We start from the raw sequence: 17,110 nt of genomic DNA, 5'->3' as shown, positions 1-17,110 counted from the left end.
TCTGTAAGCCTAGATGTAATCCCAAACATGTCCTTAATTTTTAATGCATTTATCTCACTTATTTCCTGCTCTGAGAAAAACAGGAAAACCCCACAAACTGAAGCAGCTTTTTTTTTTTTCACAAGGCTAGACAGCTCAAGCAATAATCACTCCCTTCAGGGCTCATTTTCCCTAACTCTGTTTCCAGTCTTTGGCTTTAGTAACATCCAGACATACCAGCACAGCCCCACAAATCACAGTTAAATTCTTCACTCTCATCAAAAGCCCTCTGAACACAGGAATAGCTGCTTCAAAAAAGAAACCAAGCTTGCCTTGCTGTAAACAATTTTATCTCATTATTCTAATCAAGTTCATGTAAAATTGCATTTCCAGAAATCTGCACATGAAAAGAAATACCTGATGCTGCATCAAGTTGGTGGCATCAGGCTAAATTAGATCATAGATAGAATAGAAGGTTGAGGGCTCATAGCAATGGTTGTTGTTTCTGGCCTCAGAAAGATCCAGTGCTTTTTAAAATGCAGATAATTGTATAAAGTATGTTACACAACCTAATACAACACTTTTTTCCTTCAATTAGAGGTTCAGATCAAGTCCATTTTAAGGAAAAAAAGGAAGAATATACAGTGACACTGAAGCCTGATGCTGCCTACAGCTTAGTTCACACAGTTCTTTTTGGATGTCTGGCGTTAAGCACAATGAGGTACGGTTTTTTGATTCTACTAAGGGCTTGTTCAGATGATTGAGTCTATTTTTATAAGAGTGTAAAATATGTTGACCACAAACTGATAGGATCATGAACTTTCTTTATTTCCCTAGTGTGTTTCTGCTTGTAGACTGAGACATTTGCCAAATTCTGCCAGAAAGAATGGAAGTTTGGGGACAGACATGCGTAGCAAAGTGCAGTGTCAGTCCTGTGCTCACTTATTTCAGAGGCATGAAAGTCCAAGAAAACTCTGTTCAGAATTTCTCTAGACATTAACTGCTCTCACAAGCAGCTTTGCAAAGCTCCAAATGATCATGGAAAGCTTGTGTTCTTTCAGGATGAAGTACCTCTGGACATCCCACATGTGTGTATTTGCATCCTTTGGCCTGTGCAGTACAGAGGTTTGGAAACTCATCCTGAAGTGTCTCCATCTCTACACGTCCCAGAGGGTGAGCACTGCCTTTCATCCACTGGGCTTTGGGCTGCATCTGAACCAAGTCAAGGCTCAGGGTTGAATCTTGCTTTTAGTTCTCTCAAACCAGGTATCTCTGCTGGATGTTTATATAAATTTAGTAAGTAAAATTGATTTTATGGTGGCTTCCATATTAAACAATTCCATTGGAATACACTAGGTGGCAATATAGATGTAGCTATGAAAAATAGCCATAATTTTACTAAAAAAGTCTCCATATTAAGAAATCATCAGCAGTCTGAGAAGACCGTTGCAGTTAGTTATATTGAGTGACAGTATTTTCCACCTTGTGGAATACATATTTAAAGATATAAATCCATCTTTTATGATGGGTCTGTAATTAGGGTTTTACTTGAAAATAAAATCAGAATATGGGCTTAAAATTCAGTCTCTTAAATTCCACTACATGTTAAATATTTCAGATATCAATACATTAAAAATTAAGTCTATTAAATGTATCAACAAAATAACCAATTTTTTTTTCAATTTCTCATAGACACAGGTGATTCGGTATTCTATACCAATAATTACATTACTTTACATTGCATTTAAGGTAAGAATTTTTTTTCTCAGTGTTTTGGCATATTTTAGTTGCATGAAGTTTTTCCTTTCTCCTAGAAGGTTTGTCTTACTAGTAACTACATACAAGAATTGTAACTGAATTTTAAAAATGAGGATAGCTGTGTGTACAGAATTGTCTGTGAAGGATCAGTTGGGCTTATTTGATCCAAATAAGATAATAGACACAAATGTTTATCTGAGTGTATGTGTAAGTAGCAGGTGTTATTTGAATGCATGATTTTATGGAAATGGGAGTTGTCTCTTTTGGTTTTAACTAAGTTGTGGATAAAATGCAGATCTTCACATTGTCATATGATTTATTGTAGGAGCAGAAATAATCATAATCTCTACTGCTGTGCCTCATCTCATATGTTTTAAAGTTCACAATTATTAAATAGTCAATTCCCTGGTTTGTCTTCTGTCTGTCCCAGAAACAGAATATTATTATTGTCAAACACTTAAATGTAACTGCATAAAACATACCTAAATCAGTAACGTGTACTAGATTATCAGTCATAGCAGTGAGATTTACAACACTGATTTAGTGGGCAAACCATTCTTTTAATCTGTACTCACAAAGACAAAAAATTCAGAGTCTGCTTTGATGGAGAAGTTGTTTCTGCAGTAACTAGTCTGAGATGAAAATACACTGTTAAATAATTCCCTTCAGAAAAAGGCAAGATACATTTCATTGTTACAGTTCAAAAGGCAGTAGTGAAGCAGTTAAGAAAGCTGCTAATAGAGTTCACTCCAATATTGTGTTCCCCCTCTAAAACTGAAATAAAAAGTCAAAAAATACTGTTTTAAACTTACATTGTCGTATTGTTCTGTTAGAGGACTCTTTTTGTCCACTGATGTGACTGTTAGGAAGTCATTTGCCATTTTCATCATCTCTGAATATGACAGAAACAATGCCATTTCTTGTGACAGGGGGGATACCAAGAGCATGACATTCTGGTAGTCTAATGTGACAGATCACTAGGAATAATTTTCCTCCCACTCTTCATAAGCAGATGTAAATTCTGTCAGATTCAATTCTGAAGTCAACAGAAACCACTGATTTCATGGCCTTTAGAGCAGTCATTAGTTGTGCTCAGTCTGCTTGAAAAGCATCATTTTCATGTTTCTTCTAAATAGAGGAAATAATTTTTATTGACATTAAAAATACTATTTTTCAAATTTCTCAGTAGGAATGAGAAATTTGTCGCCTCAGTTGTTTTTTGTCCTGAGTCAGTTCTTGCAGTTGAGCTACCAGAAGAGTGGATCTCTCTGTGGGTCTTTTCTGCAAAGCTGAAAGAGTTGATGAGAAGCCTGAGGGAATCACAGAATAGTCTGAGCTGGAAGGGACCCACAAGGCTCTTGTCCAAGGTGCCTTGGCAGTGGTCAGACAAAAATTCTTAGAGAGAGATCCAGAAAGTACCCATTGCTTCTGTGAGAGTGTGGTTTTATATTCTCTCTCTAAAACCTTATAAACAGACAGTGGAAGCAGATTTTTGGAACAGAGACTTAGTTATCCTTCTCTTTTCCAGACAAGAATTTATCTGTTCAGTCACTGACTGCTCAGATTGCAGGGGCAGTTTCTCTGTACACCACAAAGTTAACTGGCCATCAGGGCTGGTTTTCTTGAATTTGTAGGAGGGCAGTTTGGTGTTTCATTATCTGTTATATTTGTCAGAAGAACTATTCCTCAGTGCAGTTCCTCAAAATAGGACTTTTATGGGATTATTAACCTAATCCTGAATAAGCCAATGAAAGCCTCTTTTGAGGCATGTGGTTACTACAGCCCCAAATACATCACTTGAACGATAATTTATTGAGATGCAGCTGCAGCTACAGTGCTGGCTTTCTTTCAGATTTCAGGTACAGGGTGTTTTGAGACCTGTAAGACACCTGTATTCCTGTTTACATGTGATTTTCATTATTACAGTGCAAAACATCTTTCAGATAAAGTGAAAATGCTGAAGTATTTCCATGCTTACTTTAGCTGTGCTGCAGATAACACAACACATGCATAAAGCAGTACCAAGTAGTATTTATGTTTCACTTCTTACACTTTTTAGGTAGGTTTCACCTTTATCTGTGTTCATTGTATTTTAACTTCACAATACTGCTCATCAATTTGGGTTTGCATGTCAATAATTTCTGAATAAATTGTTGGTACTTAAGGTGAGATCCTGAGCTTGAGCATTCTAATTCCAAGGATTGCCAAATAATCTTGATTTCTCTCTAAGAGTAAACTCTCTATTCCTATTACTTCTGCAGCTACATTTTTATCTTCACCCCAGCCAAGTCCTTTTGCTCCAAACATGGACATTTATGCAACATATACCCATGATCTGAGCAGTCTTTGGCTGTACTGAACAGCTTCAGTTCAGGACTAATTTAAGCCACTTGACAACTGGTTTCTTTTCCTGAAGACTTTGACCCCAGACACAAGCACTGTTACAAGTTGGAAACGTCCTTCATTTCCCTCTCTCTTTTGAGCAGTTTGTTACATCCCTTATGTGCTCCATCTGTTCTTTTTATCCTCTCCTGGTGTCACCAGACTTTTTTTCAATCTGACATATACTCGATTTACAAGACAAAGTTCTGTTAGTGTTACTGGTCCATATTTTCATATGCTTTACTTTTTATTTGTCATTCTCTTGTATTTGGAGCTCCTGAAGTACCTTAGTTTTCTCTTGGTTCTACTAATCAAATGTTGTGCTACCTGGAAATTTTTCAATTCAGTAATAGCAAGCCCCATGACCAAAGTTTTCCTCCAGTAGAAACTGCTTGTAGTCACTCAAAACTTGCAGTACTGTGAATTAAAAAACCTTTAGAGAGTGAATGCCATGGAATAGCCCCAGCACTGAGCAGGGAGCTGTGCCACTGGCTCCTCAGGAGGTTACAGGGCAGAGTGCACTGACTGAAAAGCAAAGCAGAGCCCATTCCTTCTGTCTCCACCCTGAAGGACTGCAAGCTCTTAGAATGTGTAGCTGTCCAGGGCAGTTCAGTAATGAAGAGAGGAAATTTTGATTCATTATGAGACTCCACAATCTTCTTTCACAACAGCTGAATTTACTAATCCCTGGGAGAGCTTCTGAAGAGCAGAAATGTATCTGTTGTACTTCCCAAAGCTTCCCCGTGGTTGTGATGCTGCCGTGGCTCCACCTGGGAGATGCCAGGAGTACTTGAACAAGTGTTTTAAGGAAGCAGTTACACTAGTGAGAATCTTAATTGGCCCAGTTATACCTCCTGCCCCCAGGCCTGCCATGTAATTACACTTCTAGCGAAGGAATGCCTGTGTTTGCTAAGGGACTCAGCAGCACCACATTCAAATTCCTTCTGAACTCTTGGATGAGCATTAAAATGGGATGATTAATGGCCTTTTAGATTATCAGGTGGGTTTTCTTAGACTTTCTCCTGTAGCATTTCAATTTTCAAACCAGCAGTCCTCCTTATCTAAAGAAAGCAGGTTTGGAATAGGTTTCACCATAACGTCCTCTGTAGTAAAGACTGATGCACAGCAATCTGTCATTAGCATTGTCATTATCTTCCTTAATTGCTCCCTTCTGTCCTGGAATATTCACTGGTTTAAACAATAAACCCTTAAATAAATCATTGTTCCCTTAGCTTTTTGGATGGGAGGGCTAAGCTTTTCAGAATCAGTTTCTATCCTTTTTTCTCTCCTCTGGATTTGATTTATGTATTCTTTGTAGTAAATTTTGAAATGCTTTCCCTTGATGGTCTAGTTGTTGTTATTCAGTCACAGTTTTATTTTTGCCTTCAGTGAGTCTCTTTTAATTCAAACTTCTTAAATACCATTAATAGCATCTGCAGCACATCTAATAATCTCCTGTTACAGATTTCCTACATTTTTTATTTAGTTTTATATTTCCTTTCCAAACTTAATGTTAATTCCTGAGGCCTTTCCTTCTCTTGTCATCACTGACAATGGTTAGTTCTGGTCCTGTTGATCATCTGGCAGGAGCTGCAGATCTCAAACTCTGAAACCGTGTGTTCATCCTGCAGTGACAGCCACCTCTCCTTCCTAGGAAGAGCAGGTAGATACACTTCTGTATTGCAATTTACCCATGAGCTGGACAAGATTATTTGCCAGCTAAGAGGAAGTAATACATTTCAGCATCCAAAACTTGTTTGGTTCATTGTGTCTTCAGGTTGTTCTATTTTGTTTCCATTTTAGTTCTGGCCAGGAATAATGGATGAACTATCAGAGCTGAGAGAATTCTATGACCCAGACACTGTGGAGCTGATGAACTGGATTAAGTAAGAGGATTTTTTCTCTATTTCAGTTAAATGCTATTTGTGTAGATCTAATGTTCTTAGTTATGGTGTTCTCCTTATTTGTCACAGCTCAGCAGTGAACTCTGGTGACCCGTGAGGATAGTTAGGGTGAGTGGGTTATCAGGAGGTTGGGTATGAGCAGCTGTGGAGGGCAGCTCCATGCTCGGGTTCAGTATCACTGCCGTGTTCCATGTGCATCAGGGAACCAGCTGATCCCTTTGCTCCCACAAGGACACAGTTTTCCCAGCAAGAAGAGGTAAATTTGGAGATGTCAAGCTTCTCTCATCATATTATAGCTACTTTACATTAATAGACCTCTGCAGTGAAATAATTTTATTCCCCAGCCCCCCCATCCCCCAACCTAACGTCCTTCTCAACTCTGTAAATGTTAAAAAGCTTGGATGTAGTGCTGGAAAATCCATATTCTGCAGTCTGTTTGTTGGACTTGAAAACAATCTAAGTTGTTTCTGCTTGTTATAATTAATCCCAACATCTGTTCCAAACTGCAAGCAAAATATTTTTAATTGAACTTGAACTTGTTACAGTTAAGCATAGGTGCAGTCTTTCAGGAGTGTGAGTTAATCATTCCAGCCCCACCTCCTCACTTCTGCTTTCTCACAGAGCATAGGAAGGTATTTTTTAGGTGGAAACAGTTTGGAATACTTCATGTAGAAGATGCTGAGAAAAAACGCCAGGTAGGATGTTCTCTGGAGGGCTGTGAACTGAAGGGATATGTTCTCTATATCATTAACATAGAGCAGCCATTAAAAACTTTCAGGTTAAGTTTCTGAACAGGAGATTCCTGGGACTTGTATTTATTTGCAACTCTGGCAGTGATTTTTAAAAAAAGAAAATTGGTTTCAAGCTATAGAGGAAAACATTCTGAAAGTAAATCTGAATATACAACATTAAATATTGAACTGTTTGAAGTATTTCCTTGGAGTATTTCCTTCATATGCAATGAACTTCAGTGAAACCAGTCACCCAGCCTGTTCTCCCCATAGCAACATATTTATACTCCATAATGTTGTATTTCTTTAATCCATAAACTAGAAGGAGTAATTTAGAAGTAAAATATATTACAAGCCTTCACTGACTTATTTTGAAAGCAGGCCATGATTTTTTTCCATCATTTAGAATCTTTCCAGCCTTATTGACACGGTTTTGTGACTAATGTTTACCAGCCAGTTCCATTTAGCACTACTGTTTTATTAAAAGATGGTAAATGTCTGATAGTTCAGGTCTCCTGTGTGCAATATATAGAGTTATATATAGATTTATACATAAAATATGCATGTGGAGTTATTCCCAGCCATGAACTGGATTTGACTGGCTCCAATGAGAGTAATTTTTCATGTGTTCTTAGTGCTGAGAATGCTAAACTGGTGCTTGTCATCTCTTCATTCCAAGTCATGACAGACAATTACAGAGAGGCATTTTTTTACTTAGAACTTATTGTGTTTAGAAATATTATTCCTGTAAAGGAGAGTTAATTATCTATGCTTTAAATACCAGTCAACAAAATTTATGGTAAGTTTCTCAAAGTGGGACAGATTTTGTTAAGTTTGATATGTAAGAGAACACTTTTTCTTTACTAACACTTGATAGTTGTGCTGTAGTTAATGACCTGTCAAGGCTGGTGTCGGGAACTAATCATTCATTATTAAAACTCAGTATGAAAAGCTCTAATTTGTCATGTATAGCAGTGAATTAGGAATAACTCATCTGTCTTGCAATCTCCACAAGAAGAAAACCCTTCTGTCCGCTTAGCTCTAAATGCATATTAACTTGTCCAAATATACAATCTGAAAAATGGCCAACTATTAGTCTGTCCCCTGTGAAGTGTCTGCAGATGCATTTCTTACTCTTCCCCACACTAAAATTGCCATAGCATTTTCAGGAATATCTACTGGTTTGTATCTGTACAATTGCAGAGCACAATTTTTTACATAATGATCTTGCATAGCCCAATCTTCTGCTTTTTTTCCTACCCACCATCCCATTTTCTTAGTTTTTTCCCCACAAAAAAGTCAAGAATCCAATGCTCCAGGGATAGTTCACAATTCTGTTCCCAGATGGGAGGTACATTAAAATTCTTAGTTTTGGTCTTTCTCCCTAAGACAACAGGAACAACATGCTCATTTGTGAGATGGGGAAGAATATCAGTAGAATGAGCAAATCAATAGCGTGAACTTCCCTACTCTGTTTACTCCTGGTAAGTGTTAAAGAAGCAGTGTCTTCTGCCTTTAAAGGGGAAATCTGTCTATGGTTGTGGAATATTTCAGTAGCAGTTGCCAAAACTCACAGAAAAAGTTCGTAAAAATCTTGGGCAACAGCCAAAACAACGGAAAAGTTAACTGAGACTGAGATTCAGCAGAGCATTGTTGGATGTCAATTGTACCTGAACCAGGTGTGGGCACAAGCAGGCAAATTTGTATATTTGGATACCCCACAAATTTCCAAAAAGCTCCTAAGGTTATGCAAATGAAACACCCATGTTTCAATGGTGGTTCTTTCTTTTAGTAATTTATACTAATTTATATTAATGGCTATATTTTATTTTCAACCCAGCTTTAAAGTTTAACTCTGTTACTTACATTTCTGATTTTCAAGGGTAATCACACTGAAATCAACACGTGTTCCAGACTTTAAAGGCAATATTACACATTTTTTTAAATTATTGTTCTTAAACTCTTGGGCTTTTGCTGGACAGACATGTGAGTAAATTTCAGGCATGAACTTGAGAGTGCCTGAGAAGTAGGTTTATACCAACTGTGTAGGTGCAGTCCTTTATGTGAGCATAATCTGCATGCATGAAATTGAAGCTGGGATTCACAAAAATGCATCTTGTTGCTCTTTCTTTGTGGCTGTCATTTTCCATTTTTGCAATTTTCAGTCTTTCCAAACCAGAGGGAAAAAAAAGAACCATGACAGTGTGACTGAATATACTTTACTGCCTATCATCTGCAGCTAAATCTGTGGCATTTTAATATTGCATTCTGCAAATAAAAAGATTTTCTTTTAAAGAAAAAGAAAAAATCTATCATGGCATATTCCTCAGAATCTCCTTTTCTCAAATCCTTTCACTTTGTTGATTCATACCATACTCAGGCACTAGTAAAGGAGTAATCTGAGACTTGTCAGATTTTATGGCTTTGAAAGCCAACTACAGGGTTCAAGTCTGGAGGACTTCTACTAGAAATAGCCATTTGATTTTAATTATGTAACCTGTAATTGCAATGTTGGCCATTTTTTCCATAGTGCTTCCTAAAACCAGCTCACAAAAATTCTTTAGTTTAAGAACTACTACGACTTTTAGAGTCTGTGCAAGTACTTCCTGTAAAACCCTTTTATTTTTAATGAGTTACTCTTTAGTATTTATATAATTCTCTAAATTCTTAAGTGTAAGGTAAAGAAAAGGTTCCTACACTGCAATATAGTGCTTAGTTTACCCATTAGCTCAGCTGTAATTAACTTGTTGAAAGCTTAGAGCTTCAAAAATAAATGAGATTATTTGTTCAAAATGCCATCAGGTCTGCTTGGAATGGCATTTAAATTATATAATGTAAATCAGTTTGACCTGTAAGTCCTTGTCATTATTTAGTGACATTTCCTAGAGAATAAATTGTTTGCAGGTTGGGCAGTGTATGGTATGGAGCTTGGCAGAGAGCTATAAAAACAAATTATCCTTTCATTTTATACATCATTTGCTCAGACAGTTGTAAAAATGGCTTGGTTTTAGTGTAATAGAGAAGTGTCATTCAGGGGTTTGCAGCACAGGAGGTGCCCTGGCTGCAGAGGTTGGCAGGAGCGTCCCTGGGATGCAGGAGCCATGCTGGCCCTGGGAATGCTCCTTGGGGCTCCTCTGTCCCCAGAACTCAGCAATGGCACCCACAAGAGCTCATGGGGAGGGAATTGGAGAGGGCAGACACTGCCTGAGGCTCTGTGTCACCTCCCAGCTCTCTGCCCAGGGCACTGAAATCCAGCACTTGTGCTCCTGGCACTGTCAGTGCAGCACAGGGAAAGGGGGCTTCCAGTAGCTCCTGCTGGTCTGGGAACATCTGAGCTGGCCAGTAAAACATGGACAGTGATGTACCTGAAGGAGTATCATTTCCTGGAACTTCAAACCTGGAAATCTCAGGGAAACATCTGCCTTTACTTGGAACACCAGATTTTAAACTCCACCCTGGACCAAAGCACTTAAGGCAGTTGTTTGAAAACCAAGCAAGGGTCAGTAGATTGTCTTCAAGGGATAGGGAGAGCAGGAAGTGCTAGCAAAACTCTTTCTGTCTAGTAAAGAAAGCAACTCAGCTGTATTTCACCCCTTCTGGGCAGGAGTGAGTGCTTTTGGAAAGGGGAGAAAGGAAACCCTGAATCTTCTGCGTGATCCATTTTCTGAGGGGAGATTCACTGGAGGCTGCAGCTCCAATCTGCTCCCTGTGACCAGAGCAGGCTCAGGCTGGAGATCAGGGAAAGGTTCTGCTTCCCGCAGAGGGTGCTGGCACTGCCCAGGCTCCCCAGGGAATGGGCACGGCCCCGAGGCTGCCAGAGCTCCAGGAGCGTTTGGACAGCGCTGCCAGGGATGCTCAGGCGGGATTGCTGGGGGGTCTGGGCAGGGACAGGAACTGGACTGGATGAGCCCTGTGGGTCCCTTCCAACTCAGTGTATTCTGTGATTATACATTTTTGACAAGCATTTTTACCAGGAGGTTATTAATAAAGGGCACTATCACCCTTTAGCTTCCTTTTTAAAGAAAAGAGCCTGCAGGCTGGTTTGGCTTTTTTGTTTGTTTGCTTTTTTTCCTGTGGTTTTGCCTTTGGTACTTTTTGGGAGGGGCTGCGTGAGTGGGTTTAAGAAAGTTTGAGTCTGCTACAGAGTCCATTATAATGCAGATCTGCAATCAGAAGAGCAGGGTTGCCTTGGTAAAGCCAGTGAGGTTTTAAAATTTGAACTAATCTTGAACAACCACAGAAACCTACTTGTCATATTAGAAGTTGCCTGGCCCAGGCATAAACACAGAAACATGTTGAAGATGCTTTAAGAATCATAATTTTTAATTGGGTGTCTAAGCTCTTCCCAGTCCCTCTGTGAGTCCAGCCCATGTCGTTTGCAGCTTAGTCCTGCAGACTTGTGCTTTCCCACAGCTCCAGGGATGAGTCCTGGCTGACAGCCTGTCAAGGCCATCCCATTTGCATAGTACTAAATTCTAACATAAATTAATTTCTTTTAATGGAACATGTACTTCAGGACACTTGTGGCTTTGAATATTTTAATAAATAATTTCTTAAGAGATTAAATATTTTCAGACTTTAAAATGAAACTGGTTTTATAAAGTGCTGAAGGACTAGTCTATCAGGGAAGTTAAACTGGCCTATTAAAAATACGATCTCTGGCCTTCCTAGATGAGATTAATGTACCAGTTCAAGATTTTTTAGGAAGGGTTTGTAATTATTAATTCATTTGCTAAGCATAATCTCTTGAAAGGCGATAATAAAATGTAATACTTGTCTCAACATTTTCAAGCTGATCATGGAGCTTAAAGATGACTGAGTGTGTAGCTGCAGTTTCCAAAGGTTCCCTAAAGTGCACCTCAAAAGTGTCACAGTTACTGGAGTACTTTAGTGTGTGCATGGGGATGTTAGGCACCTATTCCCATTCTAATTTCATTTTAGTTGATTTAATGTGTGCTGCTTTCTGTTTGTTTAGTCTTCACAGACCCTTCCATGGTTATGTGCCTACTAAGCACTAGAAGACACTTCAGCATACTATGGCCAGTTTAAATTAGCCTGATTACAGGAGTGTTCATTGCCTGGCATTTTTACTCTTTCTTTTTGCTCTGCCCTTAACTTGTGTCTTTGCAAATATTTTAGATTGTAAACTTGTTGGGAAGACGGTGAGCAAAAATAATTTTTTTCATTATTGGTACTTGGAATTATTGGTGATCTTGCAACACCTGGACTTCTATTTGGAATTTCAAAGGTTACAGTAACAAAAAGTGACAGCATTATTCTGGCATCTTCTGCATCCCCGTGCCATAGCTTTTTGCAACTGGGATGTCTTTTTTCATAGTTTCTCTCCCACAGTTGTCAGAACAGGAAGAGTAATGTCTCATGAAACAAAGATTTCATTCCAAGTAAATGGTGAATGCTAGGACAGGAACAGAAGGTTTTACCATAGTACCTTATATATATATCAGAGACAAACCTAAGTAACAGTAACTTTCTTGAAATATTAAAATAATTAGAATATAGAAACCTGTAAATATTCAGAGACTTTATGAACTTGAGAAATGTATGAAATATTTAAATAGTTTGAAGTTGTCAGGATGTTTTCCTTAGATTTCCTTATAGTGCTTAGTAAATTTTTTATTTGCAGTTGAGTACTATCATAATTTATCCACTTGGCATTGAAGAAAACACAGTTGCTTGAACAGTTTGCTCCCTTAATAGAGGAGAAGCAGAAAAATATTTTTGCAGTCTTTTTTTTCCTTCTGATCTGTCACAAGCATTGCAAAAATGCCCCTGTAGAGACTTCCTCAGACTTATCAACGTTTGTTTAGGTCAAACACTCCAAACACAGCAGTGTTTGCTGGGAGCATGCAGCTGTTGGCAGGAGTCAAACTGTGCACTGGACGGACCCTAACCAACCATCCCCACTACGAGGATAAGAATCTGAGAGAGAGAACAAAGCAGGTAAGAGATTTCTGATTTTTTTATAGTAATCCTTGCCCATGTCACTGACTCCACTCCAGAAAACAATAATGTCCTAATGGCACACTGCAAAAGGCATCACGTGCTTACTCATGGAATAACTTACTGTCAGTTGCCCAGGCAACTGCTTTGAGATCTCCTGACTCACTTCTGGCAGCTGGTGAGTGTCTCAGCAGCTCTGTGCCTGAGCACCCAGCTAGTCCCAAGGGCACTGGTTTGGCTACTGTGGCATCAGTAGATCCTCATGCCCACTTGGGCTGTTAAACCCACATGGAGCATTCTGTGATACTCCCTTCAGTTCCCAGAGCATCACACAGCATTTAATATAGAAACCACCCTGAGAAATTGCACACGCAGCTGGGAGACTGTTTTCACCTACCCTTCTCTGGACTTGAGACATTCTCAAAGCCTGACAGCACCATCCAGTGTTGTGTAGCCAGCATCATCCTCGCCATAACACACATCTCCATGTGGAGATTTTACTGAATAAAGCATTTATAGATTGTTTCGATATATTTAATTCACATGGTTTCCCAGTTCTTTGTTTGGCTCAAGATAGAGGAGTCATGACAGAGCAAACAAAGCAACAGTGAGGGGTGATGTGGTGTGTCTTGGAGCTCAGTTCCCTTGTTCTGCAGATCTACCAGATCTATGCCAAGCGGTCTCCCGGTGACGTGCACGGCATCCTGCGCTCCTTTGGCACGGACTACGTGATCCTGGAGGACAGCATTTGCTACGAGAGGAGGCACAGCAGGGGCTGCCGCCTGCGCGACCTGCTGGACGTAGCCAATGGCCACGTGAGTGTTACAGGCCACATCAAGGAACAAAATACATTTTGCTTGACTTGGCTCTGAAACCCAGTTACTGAGAGCTGAGGTAGCTCAGTGTATTTGCACTGTGGGATGGAAAACCTACTGGAGCCTTTACACATTCTCAAAATGGCCAAATTAACACTTCTTGCTCTTAAGGGTATTTGAGAATAATAAAGGGGGAATTTCAGCCTGGGCAGGATAAGTAATCACTTCCTGACGAGCTCCAGGTTAGGAGCACACAAGCAGAATTCCCTCCCAGGTGTAAATCACTTCAGAGCTTCAGTTCCCTGAGGGTTCTGTTACCACTCTGTGTCAGGGGAGTTCTCAGGCATTTCTGGGGCTGAGCTGGAGCCAGAGCAGGCTGCACAAGCCCAAGCAGATACGGATCTCTGACAAAGCAGCTTTATCAATTTAGAGACAATACTCTATGGCTTTAAAGCTGTTTTCTTCCTCCCACTTGTTTCCTACTGTGAACAAACCTGGCCAGCCTGACCCAGTGAATATATTGTGGAGGTTGTTATGAACTTGTTATTGCCTATAACCGTGAATTGGCTAAAGAAATTTCACCCGTCTGTTCCATTTCATTGCAGATCATGGATGGCTTGGGAGAGAATGAACCTGATTTGAAACCTTCCTTGTATCCTCGCTTCTGTGAGGAAATAAAAAAAAACCTTCCTTCTTACACCATGCACTTCACCAGGGTGTTTCAGAACAAAACATTCCATGTTTACAAACTTGCCAAGCATAAATAATGTTTCCAACCATGACTTCAAGTTCAGTATTTACTGCTAGGCCCCACATTAGGAAATGCAGATGACATTTACAAACAGGTTACATTTGTAAGACATTTTGCACCAATGGTTTTTTGTTTAATTACTGTGATTCTTTTTTTAGACAGTCTAATTTTGATAACATTATTGATGTTGCCAAAATTTTCATAAACTCATAAATAAATGCTAGCAGGGACCATTTTGATTTAAATTCTGACCCTCAGAATACTTAGGGTGTAATTGTTTTCCAGTTTCACCTGATTGGAAGACAAGGGCAGCAGCCTGTGAATCTGCTCAGCACTTCAGATTTTCCTCTGAAATGGTAAAAATTCAGTGAAAGCAGCCCATGCTGCTCCTGCCCTGAGTAAGCATTGCCTTTCTGAATCCTAAAAATAGTCACAAAATGAAATTGTCTTACAGTCTGATCCTTTTTGACAGATCCTTGTGCTCTTTCAGTGCCTCTTTCTTGAATTCTTTGGGAATGTATGCAGATACGAGTTTCCAATTTTGTGAGTGTGATTGCAGAATCAGTGAGTGCGGATTAAGCAAACAATTTTTAAGAAAAATAATCTTTGGTCCAGCATTTTTAGTGATCAGAAACAAACTGGTTTATAACATTAAGTGTTTAATGATGGAGTGTTACGTATTTTTAGTGAGAAAAAAAGGCTGGAGCATGCTTGATACATGTTGTTGCATGTTTGTATCCTTGTAAAATGCTCAGAACAAACAAAAATCCAAATTTCTCAGTTTGGATTCTCAGAACACTTTCCTATATATATACTTTCTGAACTTCAGGGGATCCTTTTTCTCCTCGTGTGAATCCCACTAGGATAGCAAAATTGGACAAAAGAAGAACTCATCTCTAAAGCAGCAGGAAACCAGTTTATCAAAATACATTCAGATAGTAGAGCTTTGTTTTGTATTATTTCAGACACAAAGCTCTATATTTTAGCACAAAATCATTGTGTCCTTGTTCTTTATCCTAAAACAGAGACTACCAGTATTTTAAAATGACATGGAAGATTAAGTGAAGCCGGACCTCAATGCTGAGAATTTTGTGATTTGTTTGTACCCTTTGTCTTTTTACCAGCCTGAACTTTGTGATTTGTATTGGATTTCTAAATGTCATGAAGGTACCACATGATTTTTGCTGTGTTTTTAGCACTGCTTTGGTTTTAGATTGAAATCAAAAATCAAATTTGGAAGCCTCACAGTACTCTCCATCTTGAATTAGACATCCACTAGGCTCATTTGTTTGTTACGAAAAACAGAATTGTAATAATCAAGTGCCTCTAGGCCCAGGTTGAATTAACATTTGAACACCTATATAAGACTGTTTGTGGCCTGTGCAAATAACTCAGTTATAGTAATTACCACTGCAATTAATTTCTAATGATGGGAAACTTAAAGTGCTACAGATAGCAAACTCCACATTTAATTTAATCAGGATGTGTAATGAGATTAGCTGTCACAACTGAGCTGGGCTCCAATTCCAAATGATGTGTTTTCCCTTTCAGTTGTACAAAGGTAAATTACCAAAGAGATGGAGATGGTTATGTCACATGCTTAAAACAATTTTATATTCACTAAATACTCATTGAACAATGTTCAACATCCTTCTGCCTTTCTCTGTGGCACAGTGTGTTAAATCACACAACTGACAGGAGCTGGGTTGTTACATTGAGCAGCTGAAACTCCTGAGTAATTCCTAGCCTGTATCCTTTAATGAGGTTGGAGACCACTGCAGTTTAACATAATACAATAATAAAACATTTTAATCAGTATTAAAACTTTAATTAGGCCTGTAATGATGCATGGTGGTTCTTGCTGCAAGCCTGGGTCAGTGAATCCCTCAGTGAGTGCCTTCAGTAACTGAAAACAAGCACACAAAAGGTAAAAGATGTCTGGGCTGTATGGCTTGTTCCAGAATGCAATTGGATCTTTCTGGAGAGGTGCAGTGACTTTCCTTTGGTGGAGGGGAGGGATTCCCAGGCCCAGTGATTGATAGCCTGTTGTCTTCAGAATTTACTTGTAAGTAACAGCTGAGATTAAGAAATCCTGACTGAAACAGTAATTATTTTTAAACAGACTTGTTTTTAAAATGCAGTTTCTAATATTGCCAAAGGAGTTCAACCTTTTCAAAGAAACTACCAAGTGCAATCTGGTTTGTTTGGGGTTTTTTATACAGAAAGATGTATTATGAGAGATTATCAGAAAGGTTTAACACTAAGGGTTATTCCAGGGACTGTAGTGCAGCATTCAGACACCAACCTGCTTCAAACAGTAAATCCAAGTGCCGAGGGCCAAAGGCATTTCCCAGCTCCAAGGGAGCAGCTCCTCCCTGCCCCTTCTTGAGACAAGGGCTGGGGGAAGGGCTGCACCTCCTGTTCCTGAGGTACCAACTCTGAGAACCAGCAGTGGGAATGGCAGGGACAGGGCTCCTCCTGTGTGCTCCTTGGTGGCCACAAGGACTTTGTGCTGCATGTCATCAGTGGGACTGTGGTATAAATTACTTTTTTTTTTTTAGATTGCAGAGACAAAATGCTATCAAGGAGCCAGGGCTCTTTTAGGAGAGAAAAGCCTTTGAGATCCATAAGTGTATTTTCATTTCTTGTTTCAGTGTTCTGCTGGTGGGATCTAACATAGTTATTTTATAATATGTTATTGTAAAGAGACGTAACAACTATTGTATACTAAATAAATTGTGTAATTTGAAAGTCACTTTTTTTGCTTGTTTATATGTTGGGATGGGCTGAGAAAGACCTGGTTTGGGAATCAGCTTTGTTTCAGTCCAT

General features: G+C 39.1%; 1 protein-coding gene across 7 annotated transcripts in view; it reads left to right on the top strand.

The window, feature by feature from the left end:
• The window catches only part of DPY19L3 (dpy-19 like C-mannosyltransferase 3), a 51,682-nt gene that overhangs the window by 17,986 nt on the left and 16,586 nt on the right, over nucleotides 1-17,110 (top strand). For 3 of the 7 annotated variants that reach the window (XM_053953302.1, XM_053953303.1, XM_053953304.1), the window contains exons 13-19: nucleotides 578-700; nucleotides 1,041-1,152; nucleotides 1,672-1,728; nucleotides 5,923-6,005; nucleotides 12,583-12,715; nucleotides 13,372-13,530; nucleotides 14,136-14,653. In XM_053953302.1, coding sequence (XP_053809277.1) covers nucleotides 578-700; nucleotides 1,041-1,152; nucleotides 1,672-1,728; nucleotides 5,923-6,005; nucleotides 12,583-12,715; nucleotides 13,372-13,530; nucleotides 14,136-14,297 — 829 coding nt within the window. In that variant the 3' untranslated portion in view covers nucleotides 14,298-14,653. Of the gene's footprint in view, nucleotides 1-577; nucleotides 701-1,040; nucleotides 1,153-1,671; nucleotides 1,729-5,922; nucleotides 6,006-12,582; nucleotides 12,716-13,371; nucleotides 13,531-14,135; nucleotides 17,037-17,110 lie in introns of those variants that run through there. The other 4 variants (XR_008432923.1, XM_053953307.1, XM_053953306.1 and 1 more) reach the window with 2 other exon arrangements.

This window comes from Vidua chalybeata, chromosome 11 (assembly GCF_026979565.1).
Source record: "Vidua chalybeata isolate OUT-0048 chromosome 11, bVidCha1 merged haplotype, whole genome shotgun sequence".
In the NCBI taxonomy this organism is placed as follows: Eukaryota; Metazoa; Chordata; class Aves; order Passeriformes; family Viduidae; genus Vidua; species Vidua chalybeata.
Note: the sequence above shows the minus strand (reverse complement) of the source record. Positions and strands in the feature narration are given on the sequence as shown.